The sequence below is a fragment of the Accipiter gentilis genome, chromosome W (assembly GCF_929443795.1).
Source record: "Accipiter gentilis chromosome W, bAccGen1.1, whole genome shotgun sequence".
NCBI classification, from domain to species: domain Eukaryota; kingdom Metazoa; phylum Chordata; class Aves; order Accipitriformes; family Accipitridae; genus Astur; species Astur gentilis.
In genome coordinates, this window is record NC_064918.1 from 13,375,273 (window position 1) to 13,400,771 (window position 25,499).

Genomic DNA, 25,499 nt, shown 5'->3' on the forward strand with positions numbered 1-25,499 from the left:
ATTCCTAATACCTGTGCATCAGTTACGGTGAAGGGGCCAGTGAGATCACCGTCTCCTACTCCTCCGGAACCTGCTGCACCTTTGTTAAGTGATGAGGAGGCTGCAGAGGAGGAGGAGGAGGAGGAGGAGATGGAGTTTCCTGATCCTCCACCCATGACACAGTTAGAAAAGTTATCTATATCTTCTAGTGGGAAAGCGGCTGCCAAAAAACAGCTATCAAGAATAGACTGGAGCTCATTAGCTACTCATGCTGCAGCTGAAGGAAATTTTGAAGTAGTTGCTGCTGCCACTGGTATGCAGGCTTTGCCGGTTATTTTTACACCTGTACCAGGAGGTCAGCAAGCTGCCTATCATGCTTTAGACTGGAAACTGTTAATGCAGTTACGAGCAACAGTCAATGAATCAGGGGTACAAAGTGAACCAGTCCAACAATTGTTAAATTACATTTGGAATACACATGTATTAACACCAGAAGATGTTAAAGGGGTATTTCGTATGGCATTAACCCCCTCACAGTTATTGTTGTGGCATGCACACTGGCAAAGGTTGTGTGACATCTCGGCTCAGACAGCACGGGCACACGGGGACCCGTTGGCTGACGTTACAGTGGATCAATTGATGGGCACAGGAGCCTTTGCACATGTGACAATGCAGATGGAAATGGGTCCCGAGAAATGTCTGGAGTCCATGCGTTTGGCTCGGGAAGCCCTGTCAAACGTAAGGGAAGCTCCAGCCACTCCATCATATATGTCAATCAAACAGGGAACCCAGGAGCCCTTTGCAGCCTTTGTGGATAGGCTCACAGCAGCCTTGAATAAGGCAAATATGCCTCCGGCTCTAAAAGCTGCACTGTTGCGACAATGTGCCTTGGAAAACTGTAACGCTGCCACCAGAGCTGTATTGGTTACCTTGCCAGCTGATGCGCCAATTGAACTAATGTTAGACCGTATGAGCAAAGTCCCTGTAGGTCCACAGGCAATGTTAGTGGAATCATTAGAGAAACTAGGGGAAAAGTTAATTGAAGGTCAGCAACAACAACAGCAAGCCTTTGCAGCCGCCCTTGCACCTTTAAAACCATTAGGGGGCAATAGAGGCTTTAGTGATAGTAGGGGTGGAAAGTTTAAGTGTTACAGATGTGGGAAGCTGGGTCATAAGAGACAACAGTGTAGGGAGCCAGGAGTTTGGTGCCAGAACTGCCGGCAAGACACCCACAGTACCACTGCGTGCCGTCGATCGGGAAACGGGACGTCGAGCGCGAGGGGTCGCAGCGCGAGGACACCAATCGCGGCTCCAGCATCATTGAGGGACCACCCTACACCAGCTCCAGAGCCACATCTCAACTCATCTCAGCAGGACAACTATCCCCAGCAACACATGGCAGCCTCGGATTGGACTTGGCAACAGCAGTAGATGTTGCACTTATTGACACTAAACCACAAAGGATTGCTACAGGAGTATGCGGACCAATAATTATAAATGGCGAAAGACAAGGGGCATTGCTGTTGGGACGTTCATCAAGTGGAATAAAAGGAATATTTGTGCTACCTGGAGTAATAGACAGTGACTTTGAAGGTGAAATCTATATTGTAGCACAAACTTTGTTTCCTCCAATTGTTATACCGAAAGGAAGCAAGATAGCACAGTTGGTGCCATTGTTACAATTAACTAAGGGAATGACAACTGGAAATCAACAAACTAGAGGTGACAGAGGATTCGGCTCGACAGGAGGATTAGTGATGTTATCCATGCCTCTCACAGAAAGACCAATAACAACAGTCACTCTGGAAAATAAAGGGGAGAGAGTTATTTTACAAGCTTTGTTGGACACTGGAGCTGATATTTCTATCATTAGCAGACATTCTTGGCCAAAATCATGGCCAACAAGGACTGTTGCTGGAGGCGTGGAAGGAGTTGGAGGAACAGTTAGTATTCAACAAAGTCAGGATAGGATTGTAGTTTATCTGGATGGAAGAAAAACCAATGCCACAATTACTGTAATGCCCTTGCCTCATGGAGTTTCAGCCCTGATTGGGCGAGATATTCTTCTCCAGTTAGGAGTAAGATTGACAACTGAGTCACCTTTTTAGGAGCAGTCACTGATTGGACTTTCCCGATTCCTTTAGTTTGGACAAATGATGAACCTGTCTGGATCAAACAGTGGCCGCTAAGGAAGTCTGGAGCAAGCAGAAATGTTAGTAGATGAACAGTTAGCATTGGGACATATTAAACCTTCACAAGATTGACCTTCGACAGAATATGTGGATTACTTGGGCTAACAAGACAGGACAGGATTCATTTTGTCTATCATTAGCTACCCCGTCTGATCCATTTCATACGTGTTTAATTGGGGTCCCTTTAAAAAAAACATGAAAGGATTTGAGCCTTGAACGACAACCAAAATTTATGATGATCTAAATCAAGCAAAGACTGATTTCTGTACCATTTGGTCTAGATTAACCAGATACAATTGGTGTGACATATTAAATATCTCCATAAATCCTTTAGGAGCCCAGACACATAGCATTATTAAAAAATTGAATGTTACTGGTATAGAACCTCAGGAACTTGATATTTTGGGGTCTATACCTGGAGAATATTGTTTAACTTTCGGAAATTATCAAGGTAAAGATTTGGTTAAAATCAAAAACTTTAAACCTGAAAAGCCGAGAAAAGATAGTGTCTGGATTACCCCTAAATCTTTTTGGTATTATAACATTACTAGTTATTGTAATAGTTGGAACTGACCCATAACCGGGTATGACAAAGTGAAAAAGACAAAAATGTTACCACCAGGGATATTTCTTATTTGTAGGGATCGTGCTTGGCCAGCCATACCTGCAAAAGCACAAGGGGGACCATGTTATCTTGGCAAATTAACGTTGTTTGCCCCCAGCATTCATCAATTGTTAGATATGAGTATTATAAGTCACAAATCTAAACGTGTCAGACGTGATATATATCAATTGGGACCTGAATGTAAAGATAATGTGGAATTGTGGGAACGTCCGACTGTTATTTTAGCATCTCTTTTTACACCTCAAGTTGCCTCTGCCAAAACACTAACCCAATTAAAGCAGCTAGCTTGTTGGACAGGAAAACAAATTAATATTACCTCTAAAATAATAGATGAACTCATTACTGATGTTGATAGTATACGGCATACCTTGTTGCAAAATCGAGCTGCCATTGATTTTTTGTTGTTAGCACAGGGACACGGTTGTGAAGAGTTTGAAGGAATGTGTTGTATGAATCTTTCTGATCACTCTGAATCTATTCATAAGAAACTTTCTCAATTGCAAGATAACATGAAAAAGCTTATTGTAGTTGCAAATCCTGTTGATGACTGGTTTGAGAAATGGGGAATTACCGGTTGGTTAAAAACCTTGATGAAGGAAGGCATTCGGTTTTTTGTTATTGTTATTATTGTATTTGTTATCATTTGTTGTGCTTTTTCTTGTATGAAGAAGGGTTTAGAATCGGTTGTAAAACAGGTTTGCATTGTTCAACAAAAAGAAAAAGGGGGAATTGTTGAGGAATGGTTAATGGAACAGGGTCACAAGTCTGTGTAGGTGCTGTGCAAGCAAGAAGATTTCTGCTGAGACAAGACGGCGACGAAAGTAAGGAACTTGGTGAAGAGAAGTTGTGGTTAAAGAAATGTAAAAATAAGTAGCTGATGACCGCGAGTACGTGCAGTATGTGAGTGAGTGTAACCTTTTTATCATGTAACCAATAAGAGAATGGCTAGTAGGCATATGTTACAGAAATCATATAAAAGAACCCTGTTAGAAATAAAGATTGAAGACGCTTACAGGATCTCATATTGAGTGTTCTGTGTCTTCCCTGCTTGAAACTCTCCGCACCTAAACTAAGGCATCAGTAAGGCACAGGTATACAGTACAGATCCATAATTTAAGGCAAGATCCATTACAGAAACACCTTTAACAAAAAAGAGGACAAGGAAAATTATAGCTTAAGTTTACAGTAAAAAATAAATTAGAATATGTTCAGTTACCCAAACAATTGTATTTTTTACTTTTAAAATATTTATATTGACTGTTTATATTAACACTACATAATGAACTCCCTCCCCTCCATCACTACATAACCGCAGCCCAGGTAGTTGCATCTTAGTTCTCTCACATTTCCTTTTGCTCTGTTTTTAAGGCAGCTCTAGAACCTAACTTCCATCTGGACAGCCAAACTATTCAAGCAAGTGCTACTATAACATTTCATCTGAAGAATGATCTCTAGTTATATACCATTAACAATGCCGCTAAGATTAGTATTAGATCTGAGCTTCATTTCTGATGTTCAACTTGACTGCATATTCTTTGGGTATTTGTAGTGTTACTAAGAAAACATTAGGAAGAATAAATTGATTTTTAAAACCACTGTGCTTGAGTCTCACTTGTTTCTCCTCCCCAAGTCAAAAAAAGCTATATGTATTCAAGGATATCTACTATGACAATATGAACTTTAAAGGAAATTACAGAAGCCCCTCAAACCTTCGTGGAATATCCAAAAACCTGAGTTTTTTTAAAAAGCCATGACATTGATGTTTCAGTATTTCAACACTGATGTTTTCAAAAGGCTACAGAATTCCTTTACATTATGGAACTGACGTGTTTGGGGTTTTGTGTTTGTCACTTTTGACTTAATACCTAGCCAGGAATATGAAATATTTATCCCAATAGGATACTGAAGTGAACTCCATCCCCCACTAGCCACCATATCCCACTTTTTTATTTAAAACATGCAGTACAAAATCACAGCTATTGTACAGCTAGTAATCACAGCTAGCTGTACCAAGCTACTTCAGAACGGCTTTGCTTTCAGAATTCACTAGTTTCTACATTAAATAACTCCATTTTCTTTCATTGTTGCTGTGAAAAAGATCCATGGAAACAAACAAGTTCCTGACTTTCTAGACAAAGAAAACAATGAAAATTAAATATACAGAGCAACCAGACTAAGAGATGGTAAGCCTCTAGAAGAGGTATAAAACCATATTAAACCGCTTATACTTCTGGTTTAGACCTTTGAGGGATTATGTCTGGATCTACTGTACTGTGCTGTGTATCACAAACTGTCAACATCTATTCAAGCAGAAAGAAAGAGATACTGTCTTAATTCCTTCAGTTATAACAACACAGTCAAAAAGAGATGAACCAGCATAGGGGAAGGGAAGAGGCAATGCTAGTCATTTGTCTATAGGAAGCCACAAACCTCACGGAGCAGTAAGCAGAGCTGAGGCAGTGTGGCAACAGCACAGTTTCTTAGCTCAGCAGAGAATGCCAAAGCACACAAAGCCTAAAATCTTGCAGACTACACAAAAGGCTGGAAAAAAAGCAAGCATGTGCACATGCTTCTATCTCCTTAAGTTCTGCACTGTTTGTAGCAATGCCAGATAAAATATGCAGAAGATTTTGTATGTTTTAAACTGGTATTTTATAGTAAGTCTCAAAATTACAGTCACTGAAGTATCAATCTTTATTAGCATTTCCACAATCTGAACAGCACTATTAATAAAATCAGAGTAGATGGAAGCTGCTGTCATATATTGTTAGGGGTTTTTTTGGCAGGGGACACACAAGAACTCCACAGAAATTCATAAAGAAGTTCTGAAGACAAAATATTCTATTGGGCATTCTCTATATTCATGAGAAATACTTGCCTCTAGAAATCCTTACAATGAGGCGAAAGCAACTTAGTGCCATCTGCACTGGCATCATTTAATAAAGAAAAAGGCTGATTCTGAACATGTGTTGCTTTTCCACAGAGCTCTGAACAGAAAACTGAACTTTATTTGGCTTCTTAATACTTTTGATATTCTTAAATATGCTCTCTAGCTAAGTAATGTTAATACACCAATAGAGAAATGACGTGATATGATGTTCGCCTGGGCTTTAGATCAGCAAACCAGAAAGAAGAACAGTAAGAGGCCCAACAAGCATTCAAAGCATTTTTTTCAAGCATCTTTTATTCAAGTTTTTTGAAAACATGCTTATACTGCTTTTTAAAATAATTTTTTTTTAGTTCTTAGGAAAGATAAAATACTAAAGCTCCACAAGTCAAAACATTTAATAATAGATATTAAGCTTTAAAATAGACACTTATTTTCCTGCAACTTAGTTTCCCATATATTCCCCTTTCTATATATGCACACAATTACATGTAAATACATATCATTCACTTGGCTCTTCAACAGATATTTATAACTAAAAAAGTTGCCTTCAGAAGAAAATGAGAGATGATGCAGAATAAAAGTCAAGTACTTTGGAGGTGATTATTACAACACATGAATAAAGAAAAGTGTAATGAACGGGTTAACTTTGTTCATGAAATCGGTAAGGGAAAAGCGACATATTGAGAGTTAGCAGATGCCTTGTGTAAATAACAAAACTTTCTTAATTGGTGCGTAAAGGTCACGGGAAGAGGGCAACGGCTATAACTTACTAGCTAAGGAGGGAAAAGAACAACTATAATTTACCAGATAACGGGATGGGCTCCACCAAGACTGCATTTTTCTATATCAAAGGACATTCTATATCAAAAAGATACTCGTCCTTGAGAAGATAGACCGAATCTGCCTAGTGACAGACCTGCACGAATGAAGAAAGAAGAAGCAGGACAAGGCGGAGACTTGCAAGAAAGAGGTGCATGGAATGTATATAAGGAATGTAACTATAACCTAAAGTTGTGTGCTTGTGGCGGAGCACTGCCTCCCCGGCCGCCCAGCGCTGTTTTGCTCTTTTATCGCTTGCTAATAAATTCGACTTCTTTTTCACTACAAATTGGTTCCTCCAATTTGTCACGAGCGTCTATAACAAATTTGGTGCCGTGACTCGGATCCAGGTTCTTTGGTGTGGACCCTCGCAAGCGGGGAGGCACCCTATCCTTGGATAGCCCCGTCTTGAGGAGGTGCCCCCGCCATACCCTGGACCCGCGAACCCCTTTAAATTACGATAACTGAGCAAAAGAACCTGCAGGACCCCTTAAATTTTGTGCACGAAGACCAAGCGAAGACCCTAGGAGTGGGTGAGTATAAGCCGTGAACCGTTTGGTTGGGGTGGTTATCCCGAGGTGCGACTGTGTGAGAGGTCTCTCTGAGATCACGCGAGTGCGGACCCTCCAGTAGTGCAGTTCTCGTAGCCCGCGAGGGAGCGAGTCACGACCGAGGGGAAGTGAGTGTGTGTGTGGATAAGGGCACCTCGGAAGATGGGACAGAGGAAAAGCAAGCCCTCTGGATCCATGGGGATGGGGATGAAAGATAAGTTACTGGACATACCCCCTGATAGTCCCTTAGGCCTGATGATAAGATATTGGGACAGTTCACCAAAGAGAACAGATAAGTCTAAGGAAAAGATGATTAATTATTGTATTGAGATTTGGGGTGGGAAACCTCTCAATAATCCTCATGTACTCTGGCCCGTGTTCGGGTCCTCCGAGGACTGGGTGTGTCAACAATTAAATATATGGGTAAATAATAAAAGACCACCAGTCAGCCCGGAGGAGAGCGAATATGCCGCCCTATGGATTCCCCAATCCTGGGAGCCGTCATTCCTCTTTGCCTTAAGGGAAAACAGACCAGATAAACCTCGAAAAGATGATGAGGACCCCCTTTGGCCCCCTCCCTATGCCCCTCATGCCCTTCCGATCCAGGACCCACCCCAAGGCCAGGAAATAGCCCAGGCCCGGGAAGGGATAGATTCGGAACCTGATTCCCCGACCCCGGCACCCCCTCCCAGAAGGTCTGTACGTAATAAAATAAGGCGAGGAAGGGAGGGATTGTTTCCTCTTCGGGAAATGTTAGTGCCTGGTGGGGACGGACAGGGGGGGCTGGGAACGGGGTATGTGGCAGTTCCCCTTAATACAGGGGATGTAAGAGAATTTAAGAAGGAAATGGGGGGTCTGTTAGATGATCCCCTGGGGGTAGCCGAGAGGCTGGATCAATTCTTGGGACCGAATTTGTACACGTGGGATGAATTACAATCTATCCTGGGCATATTATTCACCGTAGAGGAAAGAGAAATGATTAGAGGGGCTGGGATGAGAGTGTGGGACCAGCAACATCAGGCTGGTCCGGCAGCGGATCAAAAATGGCCCCTAAATCGGCCAAATTGGAATAATCAAGATCCGGCTCATAGAAATAATATGTCAGACTTGAGAATAATTATAATTCAGGGGATACGGGAATCCGTTCCCAGAGGGCAGAATATTAATAAAGCCTTTCGTGAACAGCAGAAAAAAGATGAGACCCCCAACAGAATGGCTTGAAAGGTTAAGGAGAAGTTTCCAGTTATATTCTGGGGTAGATCCTGCTACTCCTGTAGGACAAGCGTTGTTGAAAACTCAGTTTGTGGCCAAGTCGTGGGGAGATATTAGGAAGAAGTTGGAAAAAATTGAGGACTGGCAGGAACGGGGGTTGGATGAATTACTTAGGGAAGCTCAGGAGGTGTATGTGAGGCAAGAAGAGGAAACGGAAAAGCGGCAGACTAGGCTGCTGGTTGCAGCGGTAAGAGAAGGACAGAAAGGTGTGATAATGAGACCCGGTAGATCTGGTAGGGGAGATAAGGCCGTGGAATGTTTGTATTGCAGGAAAAGAGGACACATGAAGAGAGAATGTAGAAAAAGGATTCAGGATGAAAAAGCGTTCCGGGAGGATTAGCGGGGTCAGGGGCTCTATTTGCTGAGGACCCCTGGTAAGAAAGAGCCCTTAATAACTTTAAAAGTGGGTCCTCAGCGCCAGGAGGTGATCTTTCTTGTAGATACCGGGGCCGAAAGGTCTACTGTGCAATCATTACCTCCGGGATGTAAACTATCCGGAGATGAAGTTAATGTAATTGGGGCAAAAGGGGAACCTTTTAGGGTCCCTGTTATAAAAGATGTGGCGATGGAATCAAGTTGCAGATATGGAATCGGAACGCTGTTGTTGGTACCTGAAGCGGAATATAACCTATTAGGTAGGGATTTAATCGTAGAAATGGGGATTCGGGTGGATGTGGAGAAGGAAGAGTTAAAAATCAGGCTTTGTCCCCTTACAGAGGAGGACGAGAAGCAAATTAACCCCGAAGTATGGTATACTCCCGAAACAGTTGGAAAACTGGATATTGAACCGTTTGAGGTGGTTATTAAGAACCCTGAGATTCCAGTAAGAGTTAAACAATATCCTTTATCTAATGAAGGGAGAAGGGGACTAAAACCTGAGATTGAGAGACTATTGGGAAAGGGGGTACTCGAACCCTGCATGTCCCCTTTTAATACCCCGATTTTACCAGTAAAAAAATCCGATGGTGGCTATCGGCTGGTGCATGACCTAAGAGAAATCAATAAACGGACTGTCAGCCGGTTCCCGGTAGTGGCAAACCCACACACCCTGCTGAGTCAACTGGGGCCCGAGAACCAATGGTATAGTGTAATAGATCTTAAGGATGCATTCTGGTCATGCCCTCTAAAGGAGGAAAGTAGAGATTATTTTGCCTTTGAGTGGGAAGACCCAGACACTCATAGGAAACAGCAGTTAAGGTGGACTGTACTTCCCCAAGGGTTCACGGAATCCCCAAACTTATTTGGACAAGCCCTAGAACGAATTCTACGGGAATACCGGTTGCAAGATGGGGTTGTGCTAGTACAGTATGTAGATGACTTATTGTTGGCAGGAGAGAATCGGGAGACAGTCAGAAAAGAAAGCATACGATTGTTAAATTTCTTGAGCCTTCAAGGCCTCAAGATATCACGGTCAAAACTACAGTTTGTGGAAGAGGAGGTAAAATATTTAGGACACTGGATAAGCAAGGGGACTAAGAAGTTGGACCCTGAACGAGTAAATGGGATTTTATCACTGAAAGCCCCGAGGAGTAAACGACACATTAGACAACTGTTGGGGCTATTTGGGTATTGTAGGCACTGGATAGAGAACTTTAGTGCAAAAGTGCGATTTTTGTATCAAAAGCTAACTGTGGATGGACTGCTTAAATGGACTCAGGAGGATGAAGAACGATTAGAGAGTCTCAAGGCTGATCTAGTTAATGCCCCTGTCTTGAGTCTGCCTGATGTGAAGAGACCCTTTTATTTATTTGTGGCCACCGAGGAGGGGACAGCATACGGGGTTTTGACTCAGGAGTGGGCAGGAAAAAAGAAACCCGTAGGATACATTTCCAAATTATTAGATCCCGTCAGTAGAGGGTGGCCAACCTGTTTACAGGCAGTCGCTGCTGTAGCCCTGATAGTGGAAGAAGCGAATAAGATAACGTTTGGAAGTGAATTAAGGGTGTTCTCCCCCCATAATATTCGAGGAGTTCTACAACAAAAAGCTGAAAAATGGATCACTGATGCTAGGCTTTTAAAATATGAGGGGATCCTAATCCATTCCCCTAAATTGGAAATCGGAACAACGAGCTTGCAGAACCCGGCACAATTTTTGTATGGGGGTCCTGAGGAGGAGTTAACACATAATTGCCTCCAAACCATTGAAGAACAAATGAAAATTAGGCCAGATCTGGAAGAGGTAGAATTGGAAAAGGGAGAAAAGTTATTCGCTGATGGGTCATCTCAAGTAATAGCAGGGAAAAGGAAGTCAGGATATGCAATTGTGGATGGAGAGAGCCTAGAAGTAAAAGAATCCGGACCCCTCAGTCCTAGTTGGTCGGCGCAGGCATGTGAGTTATATGCAGTACTTAGAGCATTGGAACTTTTAAAGGACAAAGAAGGGACCGTGTACACGGATTCAAAATATGCGTATGGAGTGGTACACACTTTCGGAAAAATTTGGGAAGAGCGGGGACTTATTAACTCTCAAGGAAAGGGTTTGGTCCACGAGGAACTAATTGTCAAAACTCTACAAGCAATAAGAGGGCCCAAGCGAATAGCTGTGGTACATGTTAGGGGACACCAAAGCGGAATGACCCCTGAAATTCGAGGGAATAATCTCGCTGACCAAGAGGCCAAGGCGGCAGCACTACTTGCTGTGACTATCACCCCGCCAGCGGGTGAAACGCCGGCAAAAACCCTAAGCCCACAGTTTAGTAAACCCGAAATGGATAAATTGAGGGGAATGGGAGTAGTGGAAAAAGAGGGTAAGTGGGAACTACCCGATGGGAGACAGGTGTTACCAAAAGCACTAACATGGAAAATAATGAGAGGTATGCACTCAAAGACTCATTGGGGTGTCCAAGCGCTGGTCGATCAGTTTGCAATAAAGTACATGTGTATTGGGGTTTATAATGTAGCCAAGGGAATCGTACAAGGGTGCCTAACGTGTCAGAGGATCAATAAACAGCATCTTAGAGAAAAAGTACAAGGGGGACGGGAATTAGCACACCGACCATTTGCCAAAATACAGATTGATTTTACTGATCTCCCTAAAGTAGGGCGATATAAACATTTACTTGTATTGGTAGACCACCTCACTCATTATGTCGAGGCGTTCCCTACTGCTAGGGCAACTGCCAATACGGTGGTAAAAGTACTTTTAGAACATATCATACCACGATATGGAAATATTGAAACTATTGATTCAGATAGAGGCCCACATTTCGTTTCCAAAGTAGTAAAAGAAGCTTTAGCCCCCTTTGGAACTAAATGGGAGTTCCATACCCCCTGGCACCCCCAAAGCTCCGGGAAAGTGGAACGAATGAATGGAGAAATAAAGAAACAATTAACTAAGTTAATGATAGAAACCAAAATGTCATGGGTAAAATGTTTGCCAATTGCTTTATTAAATATTCGGACTCAGCCCCGAGCGGATACTGGAATTTCCCCATTTGAAATATTATATGGCATGCCCTATGATATGGAATGCCCAGTTAATTACCCTACTTTAGATGAAGACAGTATTAACCCTTATATTGTTCAGCTGATGAAAAGAAGAGAGCGATTGCGAAGGAAGGGAATGGTGGTACAGAGGCCACCCCTAGATATATATATGCATTCAGTGAAGCCAGGTGATATGGTATTAATCAGAGTCTGGAGAGAATCCTCTCTCACTCCTAGGTGGGAGGGGCCCTTTCTTGTTTTACTTACCACAGAAACTGCTGTCCGGACTGCAGAACGAGGATGAACTCACGCAAGCAGAATCAAAGGACCAATTCAGAGCTCTCACTGGAAGGCAACCAGAGACCCTGATGGTTTGAAGATTAAGTTCCGAAGAAAAGTGGATGAGTGAGACTATCTTTTGTAAAAATCCTCACTGTATATGTCATCCCTTTGTATGCTACAGGTGTAAACTCTGTAAAGGAAAGTGGCGGACACATTGCTCCTATAGGTATTCCGGTATTCCTCTAGTGGTATTTGCCACAAAAATTATACTTGCAAACAGGTAAACATTACGTGTGGGTGTATCAACCGGGAAAAATTATAAAGGACTCTAAAGAGTGGTGAGGATATTTTTGCTAAAGGCATAAACCCTGAGAGGTGTTGTCTTTATGTAAACGGGACACGTACAACAAAGGCTGAAATAGTGCAGATGAACAGTGGCCAGAGTGGGGTGGGGAGCTCAAGGATAAAAAAATTGGGACGCATATAAGTCAGAGCAAACCGAATATAAAGGAGGTTCCCCTGAAGAATACGACTGCTGCCGAGAAGATGGTACACCTCGCTGCTCTAAGCAACAGAGTAGGCAGAGAAGAAGGCAGAGACGTACTGTTGTGGGGATCAAGGTTGATGAACCACCTCCAAAGGAGGCTCACGGAGCCTCCTGACTTATTACTCCCAAACAAAATATCCTCAGAGCTTCCCCGAAGTCTCCCATCTCTCACCAGGGATAAAGATAAAAATCAAAATGATTGTCAACATCCTCGGAATACCTGTCACAAGGGTAAGGGTACACCACTTTTCTCAAACTTAAGATTAAGCACTTGGATGATAAGACTGTCCCTAATGCTAATAGGGATAACCCAAGGGAATGGGAACCCCCACCAACCTTATAAATGGACGCTCTATAGGTGGGAGGATCAAATGATGCTACAACAAGTAATTGCTACCGGGGCCCCAAGTTTTAATCAATCTCTGTGTCGACTCGTACCTAGGGACCCATGTCTACATAACTTAGGCTTTTATTTTTGCCCCAGTTCTAACCCTGGAAAGGGGTATTGCAACCATCCCAACTCTTACTATTGTTCTTATTGGGGTTGCGAGACTATAGCTTCTGACTGGACCCCTGGGGGAGGTCCAGATAAATTCCTATCCGTAGGATGGGGACCTCATGGATGTACACCTGCTTCGCATGGCTGGGATGGAAGCCAAACAGGACCATGGAGTGGAAATTGCCCATATATTTATATTAATGTAACCAACCCAACAGATCCTGCTTGGCTAACAGGGAGAACATGGGGAATCAGACTTTGGGAACCAGGCGCAGACTCAGGGGGAATAATTACAATAAGGAAGGAGCTGGCGCCAAATGAACCCTCTGGTGTGGGACCAAATCCGGTCATAGCAGAGGAAGAGGATAGCAACAGTATTGTACATACTGTTACAATCCTTCCTAGCATAGGCGTCGCTGAAAATAATATCCCGGGAATATCAACAAGAATCAACCCATTGTGGGATATGCTCCAAGCCAGCTATCAGGTACTGAATGCCACCTACCCCAATATAACTGAGCATTGTTGGTTATGTTATGACATTCGACCGCCCTTTTATGAAGCTATTGGGGTGGACAGTAGATTTAAAAAGGCCAACGGAGCAAATCCAGTTCAATGTATGTGGAATAAGGAATCTGGACGTAAGCAAGGGATAACAATGTCCCAAGTATCAGGAAAAGGAAGATGTATAGGAAATGTCCCAAAAGACAAACGACACCTGTGTAACACAACTCGTAAATCAAGAGGACTAAAAGCTGAGTGGTTAATTCCTGCAAATAATACTAAGTGGATTTGTTCCCAAACTGGGGTTACACCTTGTATATCCCTAAAGGTCTTTGATTGGACAACTGAGTATTGTATACAAGTAGCTGTGATACCTAGGCTTATTTACCATACCGAAGATTTTGTGTATGACTATCAAACTACTCAGGCCCATCACATACAAAAACGTGAGCCCTTTACAGCCCTCACGGTGGCAACCCTCATGGCAATCGGAGCTGCTGGAGCTGGTACAGGAATAACTTCCCTCGTACAACAGAATCAAAAATTTCAATCCCTAAGGGTAGCAGTCGACGAGGATTTGACTAGGATAGAAGAAGCCATGACAGCCCTAGAACAGTCTGTTAGGTCTTTATCGGAAGTGGTATTACAAAACAGACGGGGTTTAGACTTAATGTTCATGCAGCAGGGGGGGTTATGTACAGCCCTACGAGAGGAGTGTTGTGTATATGTTGACCATACTGGAGTAGTGAGAGATACAATGGCCAAGCTACGGGAGGGGTTAGAAAAACGGAAAAAGGACTGGGAAGTACAACAGAGCTGGTATGAGTCCATGTTTAATTATTCACCCTGGTTGACCACCCTATTATCAACTATTGCAGGACCTCTTATTTTGTTGATCTTATTCTTGACTTTTGGGCCATGCATTTTTAATAAGTTGATCGCTATTGTTAAAGGGCGCTTGGAAGCTGCACATTTAATGCTGCTACGAAAGCAATATGAACAAATCGGGGATGGAAGAATTACTCCTATCCTTGGGCGGGCAAAAGAAGCATTGGAGCGATTTAATGAACAAAATCAGGATCAAATAGAAAAGGGGGGATTGTAATGAACGGGTTAACTTTGTTCATGAAATCGGTAAGGGAAAAGAGACATATTGAGAGTTAGCAGATGCCTTGTGTAAATAACAAAACTTTCTTAATTGGTGCGTAAAGGTCACGGGAAGAGGGCAACGGCTATAACTTACTAGCTAAGGAGGGAAAAGAACAACTATAATTTACCAGATAACGGGATGGGCTCCACCAAGACTGCATTTTTCTATATCAAAGGACATTCTATATCAAAAAGATACTCGTCCTTGAGAAGATAGACCGAATCTGCCTAGTGACAGACCTGCACGAATGAAGAAAGAAGAAGCAGGACAAGGCGGAGACTTGCAAGAAAGAGATACATGGAATGTATATAAGGAATGTAACTATAACCTAAAGTTGCGTGCTTGTGGCGGAGCACTGCCTCCCCGGCCGCCCAGCGCTGTTTTGCTCTTTTATCGCTTGCTAATAAATTCGACTTCTTTTTCACTACAAATTGGTTCCTCCAATTTGTCACGAGCGTCTATAACAAAAAGTATTTATATTTTAACATATTGTGCAGCTGGTTCAGAGGAAATAAAAATAATGTACTTACCACTGTGTTATTTGTTTCTCCCTGCTGCTTCTTCCCTGAGCTTTCAAAGCCAACATTCTGTTTAAGACAAAGGTACAAAAATTTTAGTCAACCCTATCCCTACTAGATAAGAATAAACTGATATTTTATTGTATTAGATATTTATTTTGCTTTCAGAGTTCTGGGTTTGGGGGGGGGGGGGGTTGTGTTTTTTTTACTTCATCACACCCACATGTTATGTATCATCTTTTATTAGACACTGAAATACTTTAGGGAAGGACATATTTTATTCGCACAATACTTAAGAAATATGGCACCATGTCTTATAGGGACCATGGGAGTGTATAAAATGCTGGTGACACCCAACACTCACACTTCTGTAAGCAAGGAGTGATTGGCTAAATATTGCATTAAGCAGATGCTGACTCACTAACACAGATAGCCTGTTAACTTAGTATGAGGAAGATAGACATCATATAGATACTAAAGTGAATATGACTACCAAGCATGAGAAAGAGCAGCATAGGAAATAAGAACCTTTGGCAAAGATTTTGGGCACAATATTTAACTGTATACTGAATTTTCCAATAGGAAGTTGTGAAACTTAATAGTCCCAGGATGAGTCATTCATCTGAATGACCCAAAGATTTTCACAGAGTGTGCACTCCTGTCCTAAAATATGAATGACCTGAGATTCAAGTCCTCTTGGACAACATTTAAGTGTAGGTTTCCAACATCCCAGATGAATAACCTATTACTTACACCCCATTAATTAGAACTATAAAGGTGGTCTATTCCCCTCCATTTAAAACCTACTCAGGTATACTCTGGATATATCTCCTGTATCAGGCAGACTGTCATTTATGCCACAGCTTATGGACAAAATTGGATCCTAGAGCTGTTTCACCTTATTAAAATACAGGTTGTGGATACATGCTACAGCAGAAACCTAGCCAAAGACAGAATTCAAACTGCAAATTTTACAGACTCTGAATGCTCATGGCACTCTAAATGCATGAATTTGTCCTGTGCCTGTGGCCTTTTATTGCTACTGGCTAGTCCAGGAGATTCTGCACCAGTTTGAGCTGCTAACCATCTGAGGCTTTATATTTGAATTTATCAAATTCAGCATAAAATATACAGGACTCAATTTTTAGAACCAATAACCACCTAGTAGTTGTCTGAAATTAGGTTAGAAAATAGGTATTAGGAACTTGATGAATCTTTTACATTTCCCATATTTCAGAAACACAATTTTATAGCATAATAGAGATTTCAAATGAAAATTGTTTAAAAAAAATAGCAACTGTTTGTTGTTAGTTTCTGCAATAATTGTATACTTAATTATAGATCTCACTCTACCAGCCAAGTCACTGTTAGGGTATGTAAATTCCCAAGTTCTCTTTCCTTCTAAGGCAGAGGTGAGCAGTGCTGATTGAGCAACACTGAAATCTATTTTGAGATGTCATTTTCCCCCCATACATGTACAGGCATAACTTTCCAATTAACAATTGCTATTATGAACCTTTTACTTCCTTCTGCATTTATTTTGTTCCTCACTGCTTTACAAAGTTGAATGAGGAGACATCACTGACCAGTTTTTATTACAGATACAACTAGCAATCTGAGAATTTACTTGCAAAATTGCTAAACATTCATAGCTAAAAATGAAGATAACCTCTACTGTGTTCTGAACATACAAAACTATACAAAAAAAATATTAGGGTGTTATTGCTTGTTTGGGTGGGTTTAAAGAAAAAAGTCAGATTTTTTTTTAAGCTTCAACTGTCAATTATTGTACACATCAATTCACTGTATATTATTAACTCACCCCATATGCCCATTATGAAGATCAATTCTTGAATGGCAGTGTTCTCTATAAACAATAACAAAGGAAGAAACCAGGAGGAATAATAAACTTCTACATTCAAAACAGGAATTAGATAGAGGAGGAACAAAGCAGTGAGATGAATTTTTATAAACGCACTGATTTGAAGTAGGGATATACTCTCAAGGCAAGTGTCCTGTATTAAAACTTTTTACTAAGTGGTGAACAACTGAACAGGTATCTTAGTGGAAGCTGAAATTTCTTGTTTGAACCGATATTAAATTCATAACTAACAGCAACAGCTACTGATTGTGACTAACCATATACAACATCATAGCAAAATGTATTTTTACTCTATTACACTTCAAACAGGCATGTGCCATCTGCCACTGAGGTATGCTCCATTCCTCTGTGACATTATCACATTACTCTTGAAAAGACTAATGCTGCTGCTTAATCTCATGGTTTGAGCCAATTAATAAACACTAAGCCTTAGCTTGCTGTCAAATCTCTTCACTACCTGCCTGAGAATCAATGATGATGAAGAGAGCAGATTGTCACTTTTTACCATATAATTTAAAGCTACCCAAACCCCTATTGCAAAGCTAATGTACATTCTGCAAATACTGTTCTAGAAGCGATTTCTTTAATGGATTGAATGGAGCTATACAATCCCCTTGGATTTTTACTACATAACAGGATTACAATCCTCTTCTAACACACAAAAACAGTCCAGTACCACAAACCATCTGAACTAAAGAAGCAAACAGTTCATTACGGTAATAAAGATTTCTATCATTTGAAACCGCAAAGCTGCAAGGTAATTAATCCCCAGCTCACAAAAACATTTAAGGAAATTAACATGCTGAATTCAAATTATTGGAAAATGGTCCTAGGTTTTTTTCTGTAAAAAAACAACCCAAAAAACCATCATCACCACCACCACCACCCCCACCCCCCCCCCAAAAAAAAAACCACTCCCACACCACACAACACTAAACCAACTCTGCAGACTGAACTTGGAAGTAATCAATGCAGAGATAGCTTTTGAATCTGAAAAAAACCCAATAACACAATTGTTATTTAAAACCCTGGATAGAAAATGGCAGTGTCCAGAAAAGAACAGGATACAGGTTTGCTGTGTTCCCTCTGATAATGAGGTTCTAGTGAGGGCTGTTTTGCCTGAATTCTTAATGTTTTTTATTAAACTTGATCTAAACTAACACAGCGTAAGTGTAACATGCAGAAACTGCTGTTTGTGCATAGTCTGCAAATCACCAGTAGGTTTCTCCTCATTCCCAATTTCTCATTCTTTGAAGGGTCATCTTGAAGAAATATACCACCTGGAGGAACGTGCCCTTCACATATTAACAGAAGTGCTACCAAAGCGCATGCCCTGAAATGCATTTTTTATATTCATGCATCTTCCAAAACCCTTTTTACAGCAGTTGCCCATTCCAGTTCACAGTATCTTCCAGTAATTAGATCTGATAGACAAACAATGGGGGGTTTTTTGTTTTATACATACAGCTCTATTCTCAACTCCATACAATGCTACAGACTTGGGGAAGAGTGGCTGGAAAGCTATCTGGCAGAAAAGGACATGGGGGTGTTGGTCAACAGCCAGCTGAATATGAGCCAGCAGTGTACCCAGGTGGCCAAGGCGGCCAATAGCATCCTGGCTTGTATCAGAAATAGTGTGGCCAGCAAAACTAGGGAAGTGATTGTCCCCCTGCACTCTGCACTGGTGAGACTGCACCTCGAATACTGTGTTCAGTTTTGGGCCCCTGTTGTGGTTTAACCCCAGCCAGCAACTAAGCACCACGCAGCTACTCACTCACTTCCCCCCACCCAGTGGGACAGGGAAGAAAATCGGGAAAAAAAGGTAAAACTCATGGGTTGAGATAAGAACAGTTTAATAGAACAGAAAAGAAGAAACTAATAATGATAATAACACTAATAAAATTACAGTAATAATAATAAAAGTATTGGAATATACAAAACGAATGATGCACAGTGCAGTTGCTCACCACTCGCTGACCAATGCCCAGTTAGTCCCTGAGCAGCGATCCCCCCAGGCATCTCCCCCCAGTTTATATACTAGACATGACATCACATGGTATGGAATACCCCTTTGGGTCAGCTGCCCTGGCTGTGTCCCCTCCCAACTTCTTGTGCCCCTCCAGCCTTCTTGCTGGCTGGGCATGAGAAGCTGAAAAATCCTTGACTTAGTCTGAACATTACTTAGCAACAACTGAAAACATCAGTGTTATCAACATTCTTCTCATACCTAACTCAAAAACATAGCACTATACCAGCTACTAGGAAGACAATTAACTCTATCCCAGCTGAAACCAGGATAGCCCTTCACTACAAGACATTGAGGTGCTGGAGCACGTCCAAAGAAGAGCAGCAAAGCTGGTGAAGGGTCTAGAGAACAAGTCTTATGAGGAGCAGCTGAGGGAACTGGGGTTGTTTAGTCTGGAGAAAAGGAGGCTGAGGGGAGACCTTATCACTCTCTACAACTACCTGAAGGGGGGTTGTAGTGAGGTGGGTGTCAGTCTCTTCTCCCAAGTAACAAGTGATAGGACAAGAGGAAATGGCCTCAAGTTGCTCCAGGGGAGGTTTAGATTGGATATTAGGAAAAATTTCTTCACCAAAAGGGTTGTGAAGCATTGGAACAGGCTGCCCAGGGAAGTGGTTGAGTCACCATTGTAATGAACGAGTTAACTTTGTTCATGAAATCAGGAAGGGAGAAGAGACATATTGAGAATTAGCAGATGCCTTGTGTAAATAACAAAGCTTGCTTAATTGGTGCGTAAAAGTCACGGGAAGACGACAACAGTATAGCTAGCTAAGGAGGGAAAAGAACAACAGCTATAATCTACCAGATAAGGGGATGGACTCTACCAAGACCGTACTTTTTCACATCAAAAGACATTCTACATCAAAAGACACTCGTCCTTGAGAAGATAAACCGAATCTGCTTAGTGACAGACCTGCATGAATGAAGAAAGAAGCAGCAGAACAAGGTGGAGACTTGCAAGAAAGAGGTGCATGAACTGTATATAAGGAATGTAACTATAACAAAGTTGCGTGCTTGTGGCGGAGCACTGCCTCCCCGGCCGCTCAGCGCTGTTTTGCTCTCTTATCGCTTGCTAATAAATTCGACCTTTTTTTATTCACTACAAATTGGCTCCTCCAATTTGTCACAAGCGTCTATAACAAATTTGGTGCCGTGACTCGGATCCAGGTTCTTTGGTGCGGGCCTTCGCAAGCGGAGAGGCGCCCTATCCCCGGATAGCCCTGTCTTGAGGAGGTGCTGCCACCACACCCTGGACCCGCGAACCCCTTTAAATTACGATAACTGAACAAAAGAACCTGCAGGACCCCTTAAATTTTGTGCGCGAAGACCCTAGGAGCGGGTGAGTATATAAGTTGTGAGCCGTTTGGTTGGGGTGGTTATCCCGAGGTGCGACTGTGTGAGAGGTCTCTCTGAGATCACACCAGTGCGGACCCTCCAGTAGTGCAGTTCTCGTAGCCCGCGAGGGAGCGAGTCACGACCGAGGGGAAGTGAGTGTGTGTGTGGATAAGGGCACCTCGGAAGATGGGACAGAGGAAAAGCAAGCCCTCTGGATCCATGGGGATGGGGAAGAAAGATAAGTTACCAGGCATACCCCCTGATAGTCCCTTAGGCCTGATAAGATATTGGGACAGTTCACCAAAGAGAAAAGATAAGTCTAAGGAAAAAATGATTAATTATTGTATTGAGATTTGGGGTGGGAAACCTCTCAGCAATCCTCATGTACTCTGGCCCGTGTTTGGGTCTTCTGAGGATTGGGTATGTCAAGCTCTGAATGTATATGTGAATCAAAAAGAATCTTTTAGTTTAGAAGAAAGTGAATATGCCAGCCTCTGGATAATATCCTCGGCTAGAAATTATATTTTTGCCTTAACCGAAAAGAAAAAGACAAAGGGACCCCCACGCGAACAGTGGGACCCGACTAACCAACCCTCCCCACCCCCGTATGTCCCAGCTCCGAATCCCCCACCATCCCCAAATCCATCACCCCCTCCATCCCCACCCCGTATATATCCTCAATTACCCACTCACCCGACCCCTTCTGCCCCGGTAAAAACAGAGGGGATGAAAAATCGAAGGAGGACTCGGAGAGACCAGGAAGCGACACATTTTTTGCCCCTAAGAGAAGTTGCCATGGGGGGAAATCAGGGTGGAGTAGGATTTGTATTGGTACCCATAAATTCTGGGGATGTCCGAGAATTTAAGAAGGAAATGGGAAGTTTACTCAAGGACCCTCTAAGGGTCTCCGAAAGACTAGATCAATTTTCAGACCCTAGTGTTTACACCTGGGATGAAATTCAGGCTATCTTAAGAATACTCTTCACATCTGAAGAAAGGGATATGATTAGAAGATCACAGATGAGACACTGGGACCAAAGACATCAACATAGGCCCCAGGGAGATGTGAAATAGCCCCTACAGAAACCAAGTTGGAACCGTCAGGTTGCGGGAGATAGAGTGTGAGTGATTTGAGAGACATGGTGATTTAAGGAGTGCGGGAAACGGTTCCCGGAGGTCAGGATGTAAATAGAGCCTTCGGTGAGTGTCAGAGGGGATATGAAGCTCTGACTGACTAGTTGGAAAGATTGGAGAGAGGTTTGCAGTTGTGTTCTGGAGTTAGCCCTGGTGCAGCTGTGGGTCAAGCCCTGCTGAGGACACGGTTTGTGGCTGGATCGTAAGTGGACATAAGAGAGAAATTAGACAAGTTAAAAGACTGGCAAAACAAAGGGTTAAATGAGTTGTTGAGAGACTCAGGGGGTGTATGTACGTGGAGATGAGGAAAGCCGATTGGACTGGAAAGTAGAGAAGCAGGAGTTGAATGCTATTGTTGTGAGAAGAGAGGGCACTTGAAGCAGAGTTGTGGAAGTAAACAGTAGGATGAACAGATGTTTGGAGGTGAATGGGGGAGTCAGGGGCTCTGCTTATTGGGGACTGGAACATCTACGGAGCCCCGAGTAGAATTGAAGTTGAGTCCCCAAAGGGACGGAGTGGAGTTTTTGGTGGATGCAGGGGCCGAGGGATCCACCGTTCAGGGGCTGCCCTCCGGCTACACCCTTGCTGGGAACACCGTGAATATTGTGGGTGCAAAAGGAAAACCTTTTGAGGTCCTTGGTGATTTACTCTGGCTCCCTGGGGCGGAATACGGTTTGTTAAGAAGGGATTTGTTTTTGAAATTGGACTTGAGCGTTCGGGGTCAGGGAGAGGAATCCGGCTCCGTGCAGTCGCGGCGGAGCCGGCGCTGCAGTGGCAGTGGACAACGTCCTTTGTTGCAGTAACAGCGGCAGCAGCGGCGGCGGCAGCCCCGCACCCCGGCAACGGCCGCCGCCTCTCCTCGCGCCGCGGGGCTGTAATGAAAGTCAACTCTGTAAACAGCCAAAGAGAGTGGGGCTTTCTGTGCGACTGCTGTATCGCTATCGATGAAAACAATTAAGATGGACTGTGCTACCACAAGGGTTCACAGAGTCACCAAATCTATTTGGACAAACTTTAGAGAAAATTTTACAAGATTTCATTTCTACCCAGAGAAGTAAAGTTATTACAATATGTGGATGATCTATTAATAGCAGGAGAAACTAAAGAAGGAACCCAAGAAACGACTATGAAATTGTAAAACCCCCACAAACTAAAAAGGAAATTCGACAAATATTGGGATTACTAAAATATTGTAAACCATGGCTTAAAAACTACAGTGAAAAAAAAAACCAACTTTTTTTTGTGTGTGTGTGAATAGTCCTTGCTCAAGACTGGCAAGGAATTAAGAAACCCGTGAGGTATTGTTCTAAGTTACTTGATCCAGTGAATAGAGAATAGCCTACTTGTCTCCAAGCTTTAGTCACTACGGCATTATTAATAGAAAAAGTTAGAAAGATTACCTTTAGTACCCCTTTAAAGGTGTATACTCCACATAATGTCAGAAGTGTTTACAACAGAAAGTGGAAAATGGCTAACAGATAGCTGGATCCTAAAATATGAAGCAATATTAATTGACTCCCCTAATTTAAAACTGAGAGTAACCTCGGCTCAGAGTCCAGCACATTTTGTTTGGAAAACCATCAGAGAAATTGCAACATAACTGCTTAGAGGTAATTGAGACCCAGACTAAAGTGAGACAATAATTAATAAGGACCTAAAACCTGTAAAATCAGGACCTCTAAGCCCATCATAGTCAGCTCAGGCTTGTGAGCTGTATGCCCTATAAAGGGCCCTAGAATTAATTTAAAAAAAAAAAAAAAAAGGGACTATATTTACAGAGTACAAAAATACATCTGGAGTAGTTCACACTTTTGGAAAAACTTGGAAAGAAAAAGGTTTAATTAATACTCAAGGGAAGAATCTTATACATCAGGAATTAATAGGAAAAATTTTAAGAACATTAAGAAAACCAGAAGGGATAACAATAGTACACGAGAGAACATCAAGAGAAATTAGATTACCGAATCAGAGGAAATAATTTGTCAAATAAAGAGACCCAGGAAACAGCCCTGAGGACTCAGATCACCAAAAGTAACACAGTAATTTTCTTTATGTTCCTATATAATAGTTCTAAGAGTAAAATATGTTGCTCTGCTGTAAAACTTCTGTGACAAGGAATTGTGTTTTGCCTCTGAATATTTAAAGTTGCCAATAAACTATTCTTGTTGGCAGGTTAATAAGAATATAAACACTATACAGTCCTGTGTTAATACCTAATTGTGTTTATAGACAAAATTAAAAGACTTTACTAAACTATCTGAAAAGTAATACTCATTTCAAGTTGTTAAAAATGTATAACTATTTTAAACTAGTTACCTGCTTCTTACTTGATTTGGAAAAGGACTATAAGCGATTAAGGTAAAAACCAATTCATATGGCTGTTATAGGTTGTCTCACAAGTATTTATAACAGCATCTTTTTTCAAATACTGTGATAGTTGTTGTAATACATATTTTGAAAATATTTCATTAAATTTATTAACTTAAGACAAATGAAAAATTATATATACACAAAGCTACTTAACTTGTCAATAATGAATGTGAGACAGTATCTATTAAAGAGTTACTTATGGAATATGACATATAGAATGCTAATATGCAGAGATATACTGAACCCTAGTAAACATTCATAACATTTTAAAAATCAATCGACAGCCACATGAAAGAGGAAAACGGCTTATAGACCTTTTGAGAGAATACAAGTTGATTTCACTGAATTACCAAAGTATTCTGGTTTCAGCTGGGATAGAGTTAACTGTCTTCCTAGTAGCTGATACAGTGCTGTGTTTTGAGTTCAATATGCAAAGAATGTTAATGGCACTGATGTTTTCAGTTGTTGCTCGGTGGTGTTTGGACTACGGTGGTGTTTAGACTGTAGTGGGGGATTTTTCAGCTTCTCATACCCAGCCGGCAAGAGGGCTGGAGGAGCGCGGGGGGGTGACGCAGGACCCGGCCGGGGCGGGTGGCCCGGACTGGCCGACGAGGTGTTCTGTGCCATGTAACGTCCCATCTAGTATAGGAACTGGGAAGCGGGGGGGAATCGCTGCTCAAGGACTGGCTAGGTGTCGGTCAGCGGATGGTGAGCAATTGCCCTGCGCATCATTTGTGCATTCCAATCCTTTTATTACTACTGTTATCATTTTATTGGTGTTATCATTATCATTATTTGTTTCTTCTTTTCTGTTCTATTAAACCGTTCTTATCTCAACCCATGAGTTTTACTTCTTTTTCCCGATTTTCTCCCCCATCCCACTGGATGGAGGGGGAGTGAGTGAGCAGCTGCATAATGCTTAATTACTGGCTGGGGTTAAACCACGACAGTCCATTTTGACACACAACGTGAGGTGCGAAGGGTTGAGATAACAACAAACCTGACCAGAGCTTGTTGAAACAAATTTGTTACCAATCCAACACCCCAAGGTTAAAGATGCATCTATCCATGCCTACATAACTACCTTAACAAAAGTCATGAGAAACAACTGCCAGAAAGGAATAATAGAACAAACACTCCCCTTAGGATTTCCTGTTCATAAAATTAAGCTTAGGAACCATGTGCCGATAAAAACGTTTAAAAAAAAAAAACAACAACAAACAAACAAAAAACCAAAAACCACAAAAGAACAAAAAAACAAACAACAACAACAACAAAAAAAAACACAACAAAAAACAAACCATCTCTAAACCCCCGCTGGGAAAGTCCGTTTCTTGTTCTTTTGACTACAGATACAGCCATCCGGACGACGGAAAAGGAGATAGACCCATGCTACTCAGGTTAAAAGACTGATCCACACTTCTCATTGGAAAGTAACTAACAACTCAGAGGACTTGAAAGTTACTTTAAAGAAAAAGAACCGATAAGTAAACCTGTGATC

General features: G+C 42.0%; 2 protein-coding genes across 11 annotated transcripts in view; one reads left to right on the plus strand and one right to left on the minus strand.

Moving 5' to 3' along the window:
- The window catches only part of LOC126035315 (translation initiation factor IF-2-like), a 307,625-nt gene that overhangs the window by 208,383 nt on the left and 73,743 nt on the right, over nucleotides 1–25,499 (plus strand). The window lies entirely within an intron of this gene.
- LOC126035239 (erbin-like) overlaps nucleotides 1–25,499 on the minus strand; it is a 171,245-nt gene that overhangs the window by 115,001 nt on the left and 30,745 nt on the right. For 6 of the 10 annotated variants that reach the window (XM_049793514.1, XM_049793513.1, XM_049793515.1 and 3 more), the window contains one exon: nucleotides 15,267–15,323. Coding sequence is in view for 3 of the 10 variants with exons in the window: in XM_049793512.1 (XP_049649469.1) it covers nucleotides 15,267–15,323 (57 nt within the window). In the remaining 7 variants the exon portion in view is untranslated. Of the gene's footprint in view, nucleotides 1–15,266; nucleotides 15,324–17,076; nucleotides 17,122–25,499 lie in introns of all 10 variants that reach the window. The other 4 variants (XM_049793508.1, XM_049793506.1, XM_049793507.1 and 1 more) reach the window with 1 other exon arrangement.